The sequence below is a fragment of the Xiphophorus hellerii genome, chromosome 17, assembly GCF_003331165.1.
Source record: "Xiphophorus hellerii strain 12219 chromosome 17, Xiphophorus_hellerii-4.1, whole genome shotgun sequence".
In the NCBI taxonomy this organism is placed as follows: Eukaryota; Metazoa; Chordata; class Actinopteri; order Cyprinodontiformes; family Poeciliidae; genus Xiphophorus; species Xiphophorus hellerii.
The window spans coordinates 18,311,792-18,327,639 of NC_045688.1; the positions used below are offsets into that span (position 1 = coordinate 18,311,792).

The 15,848-nt window shown below is 41.4% G+C and overlaps 2 protein-coding genes across 8 annotated transcripts in view; one reads left to right on the forward strand and one right to left on the reverse strand.

The window, feature by feature from the left end:
- LOC116736673 (protein mono-ADP-ribosyltransferase PARP12) overlaps nt 1-494 on the reverse strand; it is a 28,372-nt gene extending 27,878 nt beyond the window's left edge. For 2 of the 5 annotated variants that reach the window (XM_032589287.1, XM_032589286.1), the window contains exon 1: nt 102-484. In XM_032589287.1, coding sequence (XP_032445178.1) covers nt 102-370 — 269 coding nt within the window. In that variant the 5' untranslated portion in view covers nt 371-484. Of the gene's footprint in view, nt 1-101 lie in introns of all 5 variants that reach the window. The other 3 variants (XM_032589290.1, XM_032589289.1, XM_032589288.1) reach the window with 3 other exon arrangements.
- A 4,477-nt stretch (nt 495-4,971) lies between these two features.
- The window catches only part of etv6 (ETS variant transcription factor 6), a 34,615-nt gene continuing 23,738 nt past the window's right edge, over nt 4,972-15,848 (forward strand). The window contains exons 1-2 of one of the 3 annotated variants that reach the window (XM_032589160.1): nt 4,972-5,444; nt 9,805-9,934. In XM_032589160.1, the coding sequence (XP_032445051.1) occupies nt 5,409-5,444; nt 9,805-9,934 (166 nt within the window). In that variant the 5' untranslated portion in view covers nt 4,972-5,408. Of the gene's footprint in view, nt 5,445-5,492; nt 5,728-9,804; nt 9,935-15,848 lie in introns of those variants that run through there. The other 2 variants (XM_032589161.1, XM_032589162.1) reach the window with 2 other exon arrangements.

Genomic DNA, 15,848 nt, shown 5'->3' on the forward strand with positions numbered 1-15,848 from the left:
TTAGTTAGGCTTTGACAGCACTGGTTTTAGCTGAATGCGTAAAGACGTGACAACCATCTGGTTTCCCTTTAAAGCAACCCTAAAGTCACAAAGTTATTTACCTTTGTAGGAAGTGGCAGGAGCCGGAGAAGAGGAAGTTTCTACACAAGTGTAGACCCTCGCACGTCCCCGGACAGTCTTTCTTCCTGCACAGTCTCAGGCTGGTCCTGGCCACCACTCTCTGCTTCCCTTTACTGGAACACAAGGCAAACTTGCTATGGTTGGAAATCAACTCAGTCGTGGACTCCCCAGGGAAAAGGTTGAACATCAACTCGTCAGCATCAACAGCTCCTTGATTAGCGCAGATGAACTTTAATATTTCGGCCTCCATGGCTCCTCCAGGAGCGCTTCCGCCCTGAAGGCAAGAGGCGACTGCAGCTGTGGTCGAGCAGCCGCTCGGTCCAAGAGGAGACGGAAATGCTCGGTGTCGTTTCTGCTGATTGGAAACCGAAACTTAACTTTTTTTTAGGTAATACTGCAGTTTGCCACTTGAGGGCGTCATTGTATAGCATTATTTTTTCACAATCTTTCAAGGCCTTTTTGTTTCCAGAGAGTTTCCCTGTGCTTTAAAAGTAAACCATGTGGAGTCGGAAGAGTTAAAGACGACGAAATTTCCTTCGTCTTTAGCCTTAAAAGAAGCATTTCCTAACAGAATCTCCTATTTTCCAATCTCCCTCAGTGCCAGATAACACTGACCTCATTCCATCCTAAATACATCCAGCTGTGTTTTTGAATTTTGCTTTGATTTTTTTTCTGTTTTTTTTTTGTGGTAATGATAAAACTCATGGATCTAGTGAGAGTTTTGTTTTTTAAAGACACTTTCCATTGTTTCTGTGCCCAAAATTGAGTTCCCCAACTGAAATATGTCTGTTTTAAGAAACTAGTGATAACTTTCACTGAGACTTCATAGTTTTCTTCAAATATAGTCGTTTCGACTCTATTTTAAACATTGTGAACTATTATTCACAGTGGATTTTGTTCTGTTAAAACCACAAATGTCAATGTATTTTATGGGATTCATGTTTTTGGTTTATTTACGCAAACAGTGTTATGTGCATTGAGGTCATTTATACTAATACACTCAAATAAAACCCAGTGCAATAGAACTTTCTTTATAAGTAAATAGTATAGAAGCATTTAACTGCCAGAGTTAGGAAATAAAAACAGGAACGGTATCTTAAAACAAGAAACTTTCTAACTCAGATGAGATATAAAATCTGATTAAACCAAAACGTGTGAGAAATGTCTTAACAGTAAAATGGAAACCCTTTGTGGGATGTTTGAGTGTTGTCTTGAGTGGGTTGGAGAGTTAGAAGAAAGCTTTTTATGCCTTCTTAAGAAGTCATTTTCTGTCACAGAAACATATTTTCATATCTTGCTAAAATTATGTACTTTAATAAGAAAGTTTCTTGGTTCGTATCTCGCTGCATTGACAAAGCTTTTCATTTTAACAACATACTGCTCATGTATTCATTTCCTAGTTATAGAAGTTAAATGCTTCCATTAAAATAGAGTCCACCTGTGTGTAACATAACCTCTGTAAGCTTCAAAACACTGTTAGGAAAATCAGCAGGGAGAAAGTTGTGGACATATCATCAGAGCTACAGTAGAACAGCTTAGATCTACGGTTTAGACTAACCCGACCCAAGCTTGAGCTATTTCGTGAAGACATTTTAAATGGTCAGAGACATTCCCCCAAAAAGTTGCACCCCTAACAGCAGCCAAGGTGGTTCTCCATCCATCCATCCATCCATCCATCCATCCATCCATCCATCCATCCATCCATCCATCCATCCATCTTCTTACACCCTTGTCCCTTAGAGGGGTCGGGAGGTGCTGGTGTCTATCTCCAGCTAACGTTCCGGCTGAGAGGCGGGGTTCACCCTGGACAGATTGCCAGTTTGTCGTAGGGCAACACAGAGACAGACAGGACACACAACCATACACACACACACACACACATCTAGGGAGAATTTAGAGAGACCAATTAACCTGACAGTCATGTTTTTTTGGACTATTGGAGGAAGCCGGAGTACCCGGAGAGAACCCACGCATGCACAGGGAGAACATGCAAACTCCGTGCAGAAAGACCCCGGGGCGGGAATCGAACCCAGGACCTTCTTGCTGCAAGGCAACAGGTAGAACAGGTAGAGCTGTTGCCTTGTTTACATTTTGAATGGTCAGAGACATTATCCCAAAAAGTTGCACCCCTAACAGCAGCCAAGGTGGTTCTACAAAATAAATAAAAAATTTTCATCCGCCCCATCATTTATTTACCTGCTTTGGGCTGGTCTTTCACGCAAAACCCCAGAAAAACCCTTTGAATTTACAGATTGTAACATGAGAGGATGTGACAAAGTTTAGGAGGCGTGAATACTTTGGCAGACCTCTGTAGAACAAACGGAAATATGCAGACCTTGGAATGGTTCGCAGTCTGCCATTTAATGATGCAGCACAAGCCAAGCAGTGAGTAAACGTTGTTTACGTGTTCTCTTTTTGGATTTTTGTAAATAATTTGTCAAAAAGTGTCCTACCTCGTACAACCTGTTCGATGTGTCATGTTTCTCCAACATAGTGTAAGTGACGTTTGAAAAAAAAAAAATTAGGAATATTTTTGTGTGGTTGTTGCTCTTTGAACTGCTGGACTGCATGATGCTGTTCTCACCATAAATAACATATATTGCATTAAAAATACAAGTAAATTTTTTTTTTTAAATTGGACAGATTAAATTCAACAAAAAGACCTGCCCCGAAGTATTGTGGAAAAAATCATTCACAGAGTGGCGACACCCAATGGAGATGACGGGGTACAGCAGTCCATTCACTTATTTATATGTTCATCCTTCATCTCGCCCCTTTTTAATATCAGTCATATATGACAACAACATCATAAAATTCTTGGGTCTGTGGGTAGAGTAGTCGTCTTGTGATGGGAAGGTTGTAGGTTAGATTCCAGCTTCCTCCTGCCTCATTTCAGGCACTTTACTCCAAAATCTACTGATATGCGTATCGGTGTGTGAATGGGTGAACGAGACTCTGTAAAGTGCTTTGAGTGGTCAAAATAATTGGAAAAGCTTTTTGAAAGCCCAGTCCATTTACCAAATATAATGTAAGTTTCTGGTTCACAGTTATTCCTCCATACTGTCAGAGGGACAGTAAGTTATGTCAATGAAGGTTACTTCCCCTTACATTGCTTGTTAGGTGTGAAACTGATCAGCCAGAAAAAAATAAAAAACTATTTGCATATTTTTCAGTGGCACACAAGTCCAAAAAGTTATTAGTGAAAACCTGCAAATTTGTGGATTTTTTCATAGCGATTACATAGAAGTCGTAACTCTACTTAACACACTATTGGTTAGTGTTTGCTAAGCAATTGATCCAGGAGCAGCTTTTATTTTGGTATCTTCAAGATCAAACATCAGACAGTGTCTCCTTTTGCGGGAGAGTAAAGATGGTTTCAACTGTGCATATCAAAGCTGGGTAGTTATAAGCTCTTTTAGAGGAAGATCTCAAGTATTTGTAGTATTTAGCTGTTTGTGGGGGATGGGGACCACAGCGGCCTGTGAATACCATGGGTCTACTACAATGCTAAAAACTGTCTTTCCATCATCAATTAATGTTTAATAAATATTTAATAGTTCTTGATGTTTTGTGGCGTGTCTTTGTGTGTGGGATTTCAGAAACAGGGGTGTTATACATGCAAAAACCACCACTGGGCCCCACTAATCTGGCCTTTATGACAGAATGACTAGGAGAAAACTTGCATTACAAGAAAGATTTTGCAGTTTGCCAGAAGCCATTTCAGAGTCATGGCATGCATGTGGAAGGAAGACTTCTAGTCAGGTGAGACAAAAGCTCGTCTTCCATGCAAAACTCAGCGCCCCAAAGAAAAATGGCGGTGGTAGCATCATGCTGTGGGAGTGCTTTTCTTCAGTAGGGACAAGGGAGCTGGTCAAATCCAATGGCAGGACAAATGTTATATACATTAGCTATTTTGTAATTCTGTGTTGTTTTGTCACATAAAATCACAAAAGAATACACTGAAGGGGCATTGTTGTGCATTTTCCAGGCAAATAGTGCCAGTTTACAGCACAATGAGGTAATTGTTACCATCAGTTGTTACAAAAATTCTATCCATATCAAATATGACCTAGAAGAAATTTGACTTTGTAATTTAAAGCCTTGAAATTGGGCATCCATATTAGCCTTTGAACATTTTTACCAGTTTTTCACTGAGAAGTAGCTTATATATATTGAGCTCAACAGATGCGCTGTTCCACCAGGTGTTCGCTAATTGCTTCTGGCTAGTCTGAAGGAGCTGAGTGAGGGAGTTTGTGGAAGTTTGCAATCTGTGAGGTGGAAGTTTGCAGATTGCAGCTCAGAGGAGGAGTTCCACCTTGAAGGCGGAGCTAGTTCCACCCAGGCATTTTGCACAGCTGAATGGTTGCCATGGGAGATTAGAGGATTTCTCAAACATGCATGAAAGAATCAAGGCAACACACCACATATGTCTTTGATGAGGGAATAACATTATAACATGATGTAAAGCTCAAAAAAGTTGATTTAACATAATACTGCCCCTTTAAAAATTGTTACATTTCAACATGAGAAGTTCAGGTATTAATACTTTTGCAATGCACTCTAGGTCCAGTCATATTGTTTATACTTTTGCTGTTTCATTTCGCTGAGCAGGGTCTAATTAAAGTATAGAGGTTAAGCCTATTGTGTAACCGCATTTGCTTAAAGCTTTGATTTAAGGAGTAAATAGAAAACCCGTCTGTGTCAGTGTTTCTGTCTCGGCCTGTCGCTGTGTGTAGGCGTGTGTGTGTGTGTGTGTCTGTCTGTCTGCAAAGCGATCTGCCGCGATTTCCTGCTTCGGGTTTCCCTTTAAAAGGGGGCAAGGCTCATTGCTGGGAATTCACGTCATTTCGCCGTTTTACACACATCCAGATCAATGAGAGAGAGACACAGAGATAAAGAGAGAGAGAGAGAGGAGAGGAGGACGGGGGGGTGTTGCTCTCTCTTCCAGGAAGGGATTATTAACCAGCGCGGTGCCGACATGTGAACGAAAACACACGAAAGACAAAAGAAGTTTTCACACCGACAACAGCCGCGCCATGGACCGGGCCAGCAGATAAGGAAGACGGGGGGGGGAATACAAGCAGAAGAAGCGGGGCTACAGGAGAAAAACAACTTCTTCCATAGTGACGAGACGAGCGCTCGGTCTGCCACTCCTGCCGCTGCAGCTGTTCGGGCTTCTGTGAAGGAAAGTGACCGACACACGCAGAGAGAGAGAGAGCGCGAGAGAGAGAGGAGAGGAAGCACGACGGAAAAGTGGAAGGAGAGGGAGAGAAGTTGTCGGGAAGATAATGTCTGAATCCTCCTCCTCTGCTGCTGCGAACAAGGTAACGCCGTCCGCCGGGCTAACCGAGCTCCTCTCCTCCAGCAGGAACACTTTCCGCAAACAAGAGAAAGAAGCTCGCGCTGCGGACGCACGCGTCTGTTTTTGTTGCTCATCTGTTGCTCGCGGCTCGCTCCACGCGCTCGGCTCGGCTCAGCTCGCGCTCATGATGATGATGGTGGTGTTGATGGGGAAGAAAAGGTCGTGACTGTCGGGAACTGTTTAATTTAAAACAAGGGGGCGAAAGGACCGCGCGAGAACATGAACATACAAACAGCTTCATCAGAGTAAGAGCCGACTGAACACACTTTACTAACACTGCTGTAAAAGCTGAACTAATCCGACTGTAGCCCGCATAAAAGTGGGGATTTTACATTTAAAATACAACAGCTTACTCTGAAATAGCATTAAAGCGACTGCAAAAATCATATTTGAGTTTAAGGTTAAAAATGGTGGTTATAGTGTTTTAAAAGTTCGCGTAGAGGTCATATTTTTAACCAAGACTTCATTTTGAAACGTGTTAAAACATGCAACCCAAAATTACACATTTTTTCACCTATTGCCCTGAAACTGTCTGACCTCCTTTTTACGAGTTAGAATAAATGCCAGTTTATTGACTTGTAATAGCCCCTTTATTCACAGGAAAAAGTCATGTTTGTTTTTGTGAAACATGGTGTTTTCACCACTACTAATGACCACAGAAAACAATCTGCCTCGCAGACAGAAAAAACCCTGAAATAATTTACACATGTTGAACAATTTCTGATGGAGCTGATCAGGCACCAAATCAACATATTTCTGCTTTGTAGGTCACAATTTATTCCAAATTCTGCTTATTTCTAGACTTTATACTATCATAATGTAATTAAAAAAATAATCAAATGATATTCTGGGCATATTTGATTTCATTTATCATGCAATTTTCTTGAAAGTTCAATACAGTATAGAAAGTAAAATACTGATTTTGAGGGGATGACATGGCCAGGAGCATAATTACTAATCAAGCGAATTGAAGCAGCTGCATAAAGTACCTACTAGAAATAAATAGCGACATAAGTGACACACAGCAGGGATATGAAACGTCTAATCCCCAGTAAAATATTTATTTGGTTTTCGAATGAGTCAGAACGATTTATTTATGAAGCATAATGATACCCATTTGTGCTAAAAGAATCACAAAAAAGCAGAGCAGATTGAGACGAATTTCCTTTGATGTGCTCTGATCGGTCATCTGCAGGTTGAATACTAAAAACAAAACCAAAAGAAAATTGTTTTCTTTATGTATTGAACATATCAAAACTGAGAACTCTCTCTCTTGTAAGTCTATAAATTCATCAGCCAACAGCATAAACTTTGATGGACATTTTTGAGTGGATCCATTTTTAACTACAAAGCGCTTCCTCGTCTATAAAAGCCTGAAGAAAACAAGAATGAGAAAGGCAACAGATCAGGCCCGATACTAGTGAATTTTTTATAATCAATTGTGACTTTTAATACTCTCTGCTCACCATCAGCTGAACACCATTTGGTGTGAAGTGGCTGGTCAGGCAGGACATTTGAAATTCATTATTTAGGTCTTCTAGAAACCCAGAAAGCGGTCCTAAGTGGGAGATGTACAGCTAGAAATACCAAGGTGTCGTCAGTGTAAAATGTCTGGAGGCAGTGCGAGCGTCTCCGTGACCGACAGCGAGTGATGTTGCCCTGTTTGTGTGGGATGCTCATTACTGAGTCTGATAAGCGTTTGACCGTCCCTGAGAAGTTCCACCTCCGGCAGCTGGAGAGAAGACGGCTGTCCAGCTTCCCTTCCCTCCCCCACCGTTCACCTTCTCACTGCGGCTCTGCTCCATCGCAGGTCACCTTCCCTTTTGACTCCATCACACGACCCAGTCTTAACCGACCCAATCCTAGCCGCATGAAGACTTGGGGAAGTGAATTTTTAGACAAGCGGCGAGATGGGCCTTTCCTTTCCAACAGGAGGAAATAGGGGAATGAGAGATTATTGCTTGGCTTCCACAGGAAATTCCTAGTACATGCTGTTGGTATGTAAGGCCTGTCAGCTGCTGGATAGTGACAGGAGGCTGGAACCCAAAGGCAAAGCTTCAAATATGTCTGGAACATGTCTTTAGTCAAAAGAAGGGAAGCTAATGAATGATGGACTTCTTTTTTTAATCAGGACTGTTAAACGGCAACAACCCCCCCAGAGACATAATAAATAGGTGACAGACATTGTTTGTTGTTTGCCAGATAGATTGTGATAAACTAAGGTTTTACGAGATAAAAAGCTAAGGAAGGAAACATTTTATTACTTTTCAAAAACTTGCAATAATCTATCCAGCAAAACCTAAAACGTATAAGACGGATTCACCGATTAAACAGCCAGTTATTAAAATCAGACAGTTTTCTCTCGACTGGCTCTGACCGATAATCGGTAGCTCAGATTGAACTTTTTTTCCCACCTTGTTCAGTAAATGCATCACAGCTGAAAATGTTTAGAGTCTGAACTTGTGTTGGGTGTCTGTACTCGATCAGCTGCCACAGACTGAATACATTAAAGATACATACGCTGCAAACTTCCAATTGATACAATTCATTTTCACCACGATTCACTCCTGATCAACATCTGCTTTTGATTGAACATGACACAGTGAATGAACAAATGAATTAAAATACTGAACTCCGGTTTTCCTCTAGGTCTGACATTCGAATTTCAATTTTATTTTACATCACTTTTTTTCTGGCTTCAACACATTAAACATCTTCTGCAGGTTATTTTATGCAGGTTAGACCTGAGATTACAAAACGATCCCCACTCATGCACCAACTCTTTTACTAAAAGATAATTAGTGTTGTCATTGCCTTGGTGGTATATGGAGAATCTGCTGTGCAACAGAGACCTTTATCTGTCTTTAACCTCTCAAGAAGTTACCAGCTTTCTACTTGCTCATAAATGTTAAACTTGACTTAGCGACAGTCATAGAATGCAAACTCTGGTAGCAACCACCATGACAATTAAATAGATCAGTGGTGATATTTTAAAAACAGGGACTGAAATAATCCCAAAATATTGGCAGAATATCAATATGAATACTACATCTGAATCTTTGAAACTTCGCTTTGCTCATAACGATCTATTTTGATATTTCAGTCACTAAATATGCCATAACATGCATTACACGCACAGTGAAAACTATCTTCAAGTCATATCTAGAGTCTTCCTTTTTTATGTTCTTGGGGGAACAGCCAATCAGCACCAAGAAAAGTGAATGCACCTTATAGATTGGCTGCTTTGCAAATGGTAACCAACAGCGTACCAAATAGCATTTTTGCAGTTATTCCAACTTCGTAAGATACATTTCATTTAGAATGTTTTAGACATGCGCTGCAAACAAAAAAAACAGTGAACAGGCAACTTTTGTGTGAATAATTTGGAGTCACATGTAAAATATCAATACCAATGTCTCTCAGTCTCTACAAATCGGCTGATTTAGTCATTCCGAATTTAAACGCCTCAACAAATGGCATGCGCAAAGTAAAACAAAGCTTACGCAAATGAGTTTGCATGTGTTAAATTCGAATCAGCTCATGTTAAATGTTAAAAAAAAAACATTGGTATTGGTTGATAAAAGTTTGACCCATGCATCTTCAGTTTCACTGCCTTGTTAAATGATCATGCTTTGAAAAATTGAATAAAAATTGAGTGTATATTATCAAAATCACAAGATTAATTTGCTAGTTGATATGAAATCAAGGTGAACGTTGCTCTGTTGTTGTTTTTTTTCCTTCCTGGAGAAGCTCTAGGAAGCTGTCAGTGCGCCTCGTTGGACACTGAAGTTTGGCTATTTCACACAATATTTAACTCGTTCAAACAATGTAAGAGCCGCCTGGCAATAAGTTACCCTTAAACTACTGAAATTTCAACATTTTTGACATTTCTTGTGACAATTTCAACAGATATTTTCTGGAAATGTCAAAGCCTTTACCAGATTTTTGATTTGTTTTTGGAAGCGTTTAACCTGAAGTTAAATCGAAGTTTATTGTGTTTGTTCCTAAGAGTCTAAAGTTCAATCTTGCCCAACGGTGCAGAACCTCGGTGTCCTGCATAGCAACACATGTGCTGAAGCATGTGTGGCATTCTGTGTCCTAAAGCCTCCAGAAAGCCAGTTCATGACTCAACAGGGCAGTGTGGCGGTTTATTAGCGCTGCATTTTCCTCTGGCTGCAGCGGTTGCTGTGGGAGCACGGCGAGGCGAGGCGAGGTGAGCCGAGGCGGGCTGGCGGCTTGGCGGGGCGGCTGTTTGGGTTCAGGGCCGGTGCATCTCTCGGAGCTTTGTGAGCCATGCTTTGTGTCTCTGTGTCTATTCATAGCAGGAGAGGAGCTCTTTCAGTCCTTCCGCGAACCTGCTGCCAAACTCCACTTCCTCCCCCGTCCATGCTCCCGCCGCGAGGCCAGCCAGCCGAATGGAGGACGAGCCTGCCAGGCTGCCTGCGCACCTGCGTGAGTCATAAAAACACACACACACACTCGCAAAACACACGGATGACCTGTGACTCTCCCACACACGTATCGATCGCTCGGTCATCTGAACAGGACAGATGGGCGCATCCCCCCCCCCTTCGGGTTTTCATCGCTTGGCCTATGTAGTGATCCTTTAAATCGGTTTATTTTCTTTTTCAGACACAAGAATCAGTTGATATGTGTGGGTGGGATTCTCCTGTTGACACAGTTTGAGCTTCTGGAGACTGCAACGTCACGGAGAAGCAAACAAACCGCTGTTAATTCAAAATATTACAGAATATAACCCATCATTTCCAGTCAGTCCATTATCACAGCTGAGGTCAAACTTTTGAACCTGAACTGATGGACCTACTGCACCGGAACAAGCAACTGTACCTGCGTTTCCATCGACCGCGACATTTCGCAAATTGGAATTACAAAAATAAATTTGTTCAATGGAAACATCCCAACTTAGAAAAAAAATCACTTTTTTTGATAGAACGTTTTGGTGCTATGATGTGTTAGCTTTTTGGCCGTACCGTAATTAGTGTATTTTGCAAAAAAGCTATGGAGACACTTTTTTCACAAAAGTCAAATGATCAACAGCTGGATATTACAGCTGGCGGAAAAGATGAAGACGACAGGAAGTGGTGGAAGGATGACGGTGCAGCATGGTTTTTTTTTTTTTTAATGACTCGCATGAACAGACTTCTTCCTATGTGATCACGTTTCTTAATTAATAGAAACACCACAATTGCGAAATTGTGTTTTTCCTACATTAGCGGAATATCAACAAAGTTTTACACACACTTGTAATGGAAATGCATCCGTTCAGATAATATAGAACTGAAGCAAACAGGACTCAGAAAGAACGTAGAATTTAGACGTAGAGAGGGAAGACACTGCTGGAGGAGAGGAGCAGGAGGGCTGCGGCGGCTGACAGCTTGTGGAGGCGGAAGAACGTGTGGTACTCACATTAATCTTTGTTTCATGTTTTAGCTCAGCCCATTCATTACATAAAATCTGTATTTCCCCCTTCTTCTAAGTCTCGAATTAGAGAGGTCCTTGATTGGTGTGGTATGAACCGACAAAATGACTCCATCTATTTGAGAAACTGCAGTAACAATGACTGGTGCAAGTGGAAAGACGAGAGGCAGTGCTGTGGAATAGAATGAAGTTGGATCAATCTCACATTTTTCCATTGTTTCTAAATGCATCAGCTGAATTTTCCTCTTTGAAGACCAGCAGAGCTTCACGAAGCCCATCAATATAGAAGCTTGGAAAAGTAGAACATAATTTGTCTCCAAAAATGCTTCTTGTTAGCCTTTTTGAAACTAATTTGAAGTCAACTTCCAGTTACAGATGCAAAACTCCAGACAACAAAGCATTGCTTAAGCACAAATATGTAATATGCTAACATTGTTTAGGTAGTGAGACCAGAAAAACCACTGGAGTCAGCATTTTAAACTTTACAGAAGTTAAAATGTCTCACAAAATCAAATGTACCCAAATCATTGTTGGTATTCCACTAAGGTCAAACAAACACTATTTCACAATTAAAATACGATTATAATCACATGCGAACTAGTTTGTTCATATGAGAAGTCATTAAAAAACATGAGGTGTCATCATCCTCCTAGCACTTCCTGTAGTCTTCTGTTTTGTTCGGCCAGTGGTAACATCCGATTGTTGATCATGCGACTCGTGTGATGCGGAAAAAGTGATTCCATTGCAGTTTTGCGAAAAACACAAAGAAAGACCACCTAATCCTCGCTCAAAAAACTTTTTATCAAAAGACCTACGTTTTTTTTTAAAAATTGGCACATTTCCATTATTTTTCGGAATTCCAATTTGCATAATTTTCATTTCGACTGTACTCACTTGGAAACCTGACTGGATGGGTGCGAAATGGTACCAAGTACAAGCACTTAATTTAAAACCCTAGAAAGCAAGTCAAATTAAGCTAAACAGATCCTTGTGAAAAAGGGGGCGAATGGTTGACGTTTCAAATCCACAATAAAAAGACCATTCCATTCCTACAGTTTAAAGACATTTTAATGAGTTGCCAGAGAAAGTAGTTGAGTGATTGGAGTTTTCAGCTGTCATATTGAGTATAGACTAAAATTTTGCACGATTTAGCACCTATACACCAGAGTTTGGTGCATTTTTGTCATAATGTTATGTCATAATCAGGCCATGCATTGTTACCAAAGGATTTTGTCCTTCTTGTGGGGATGAAGGCATTTCTCGAAGCGGTGCTGTGTATACCAGGGACTTTTTCTCTGGGAACAGTAAACATAAGAAAGCTTTGGGAAAACGTCTGTTTTGATGTGGCACGGAGCGTCAGTTTGTTAGTTTACTGGAGAGCTCCTTTGATTTTCGGATCATCCATTGTTTGACGTTTTACTGGGAGCCTACATTGGTGTGAACTGCTGAGAGGAACTTTGTTTCTATTGGTTCCTGTGAACACCTAGAAGGGAGTGACCGCTTACTCTTCGGCCAGAACCAATAAATACCAACTGCAGCTTTTAAATGTTCCTTAATTGGTTGCGTTGAACTTTGCAACGGCAGCATGTTTATTTTGCAGCTTGGTGTTGGCTGCTTATGGTCATTCATCATCTCTCACCCAATCAAATGGGAGGCGAGGCTGGAGCGGGGCCAGCAGATAATCCAACCGTTCAAAGAGTAACCCAGACCCGCCGGATTGGTGCACCTGTCAATGTTTAACCCGCGTGTTTATTTATTTTTTTCTCACAAGTGTGAAGTTCAGGGCTTTCTGCGTGGCGTTAGACTGGCTGTAGCTGGATGAGACGAACAGGAAACTCCCTCCGCGTACTTCCTCTTTTGCATTGTTGCAGAAAAAGGAAGAACGCTCAACAGGTCCGCTTGGGCTTCCTGCCGCGCGAGCCGTCGGGTCAGTTCACATCCGCAGACATGTGGAAGTTCCACTTTGTTTTTTAGTCATGTGTCAAATAAAAGCTCTTGGCGCGCAGACCCGTGCCGCAGTTTGTCTCCAGGCCGGAAAAACGTCCCTTCTTTCATTGTTTGGTTTGAGGCTTCTGCTGGCGGGGCATCCCTTCTCCTCGCTCAAACAGAAGGCGACTTGTCTCGGCCGTGGCTGATCCAAAAACACCTCTGCTTGTCCTTTCTCCAGTTTTCTGTGCAAACAGCACATGCTGGAAAACAAGCTGCTCATTAACCCCCCACACTCTGAGTGAGAGAATATCCTGAGGGGAGGCCGGGGCTGAGGGAAGGAAAAAAAAAAACTGAAGATGAGAAGGAGGAGGGAGAGTGGGGTGAAAAAAAAGACAGAAAGAAAAAGAATGAGGGAGGAAATTGCAGTGTGGGCAGAAATCCGCCTTCTCCATTTCCTGGGGAGGAAGTGGATTAGATCGGAGAGAGTTGCAGCCTGCTCCTCACACTGAAGAATGCTACCAGGCTTGATTTTTAACCCTCTCAGTCACACTTCTCTGGAACGCTGCAAAGGTGCATTCAGAAAGACTCTCCTTCTCTAACAAACTAAAAGAAAAAAAGTCCACAGTATAGATGGTCAAGGATGCAGTGTGTTCACTTCTTTAGGTTATGAATTAATTATAACATATTTTTATCTAAGAAAGTTTCTAACAAAGAGATTTCAAAATGACATCCCATCCTACCTAACCAAGGTTGGATTATTGTTCTAGTAACGACGTCAAGCCTATCTAAAAATCAATATTTTCAGCCAGTATTGACGTTTTATACTTGCCTACGGTAAATTCGGGCCACTGCTGAGTGATTTGGCTGGTATTCACACTGCATAATAAAATGCCACAGAGTCACTAGCCTGGTAAAAACCAGACCCTGGTTCTACGCTTTGCTTTGTGCAGAAGGCCTGCACCTTCAGCTGTTGAGAAATGTTTGTGTCCTGTGAATGTAGCCTCTGTTGAAGCTCAATCGCCGCAATGTACGTAACGAGCCAGCTCAGTGGTAAAGGAAGCTAACCGAAGCTAACAGCAAATGCGTACGCAGTAAAAAGCTAACATTCAGCCAAGCCCCTTCCTTTGCTATTAGCAGAGCCAACTGGAAAATCAGACTTGTACGTGTGAAGCAATAGCATCGTTGCCAGCAATAAAATGTCTTAAACATTCCTCTTGCTCTAATGTTTACTGCTCAGTATTTGGAAGCGTAGCCAAAACCGACTGAATGGCTTCGTTCACTTTCTCTGCTGCCGTTGTTAAAACTACAGGCGGACTACAATTCTAAAATGGCACAGAAAATCAACGTCATCGTTCACAACTGTTTGCTGATTGACCCGGTTGAAACTTAACTGGAGAAAATCCAGCTCAATGGAAGAAATCCCAGATGGACCAGTGAAGGGATATGAGAATTGAGTGGAATTGCCTTGGAAAGCAATGACCTGTCCTCATAATCACAGTACCTGCAGAAAACTTGCAAACAAAATGCTTAGATTGCTTTTATTTGGAAAAGAATCCCAGTATTCTTTTTCTGCTCCTGAAATAATTCACATTCAGAAGCTCTTTATTGATGCCAAAAGGGAAATTAAATGTTGTAATTTGTGTCAATTCAAATTCTTCAGAGTTATTGTAGATAGTGATGGATGTTGTTAATACTGATAATTACAGGCATATTCTCATTATCCATAACATTTATTGACTGCCCGCCTTTTTATGACTGGAATTATTTCCATACAGCCAAGTTTATCCTTGCTGTAACCAGGACAATAAAGTAGTAGCCTTCCTTCAGCCAGCTGAGCAGCAATGTGCAGCCTTGCATTACAGACCGGGAAACTGAAAAGGCCAGGAATGGAAAATTGACTTTTCATATTGTGCGATGAGATGGATATCAAAGTCTGCAAAGGCTATGGAGGAACTGAAGACCTGGATTTTTCTAAAATCCAGAACAAATATTAGGAACTCATGATATATCAGCATTAACATTGGTATTGGTCATTTTTTAACATATTGTACATATTTAAAACTTAATAAATGTGAAAAAGATATGTTAATGTTTCCATTTGTCATTCTGCCTCGTAAAGCACACTGAAATAGATGATGAGGATCCTTTGGACACCTATAGATAAAAGCAGAAATCAATACGAATAACTGACTTTGAATCAAATTGTGAGCCCAAAATTCGGGATCGAATTGTGAGATAGTAAAAGATTCCCACCCCTACTAGAAACCTTAAGGCAAGTAATATTGAATTGACTACCGAAGGAACAATTTGTCCCACATAATATAACTTGGCTTCTTAAAAGATTCCTCACACAAACTCTCATCAGCTGAATTTGTCGGGTTCTAATTCGGTCGTGAACTGGGTTTGTTGGTCAATGCGCCGTCATGGGCCATGAACGTGCCACGAGTGAGTTGCATTTAGTTAAAAAAAAAAAAAACAACAAAGAAGTAGATGAATTATTTAAAGACCTGCGTCACTGAGTGATGCTCCCGATGCACAGTAAACACGGAATGCAAAAAGAGCAGCGGCTGGTGGAAGGGAATAATCTTCCAGGACGGTTTAAAAAAAAAATAAAAAATCTATGTCCATGGAAACAAGGCTAGTTTCCTTGGTTTTTGTGTGTGCGTGCGTGTGTGTGTGTGTGTGAGCTCACAGCTGGGTTTGCACTGTGCATGCTTGTATGCGTGGGTGGATGAGTGTGAGTGAATCTTGTGTCTTTGTGGAAAGCTTGCCAGAGGTAGTGTAGGTGTAGACTGTATGCATGCCCCACCACCTCCTCAGCTTCCTTTGGCCGCTGTTTCTTATGGTCTATTAGCCGTTTTACTGTGGGGGAGCTGGTGTAAAAGAAGTGCGTGTGTGTGTGTGTGTGTGTGTGTGTAGTGTTTGTTGGGTCTTTCTGAGGGGAAATTTCCGGCCCCTGGAAGCAGCTCTGTCCTCAGGAATTTCCTGAGTGGGCAGA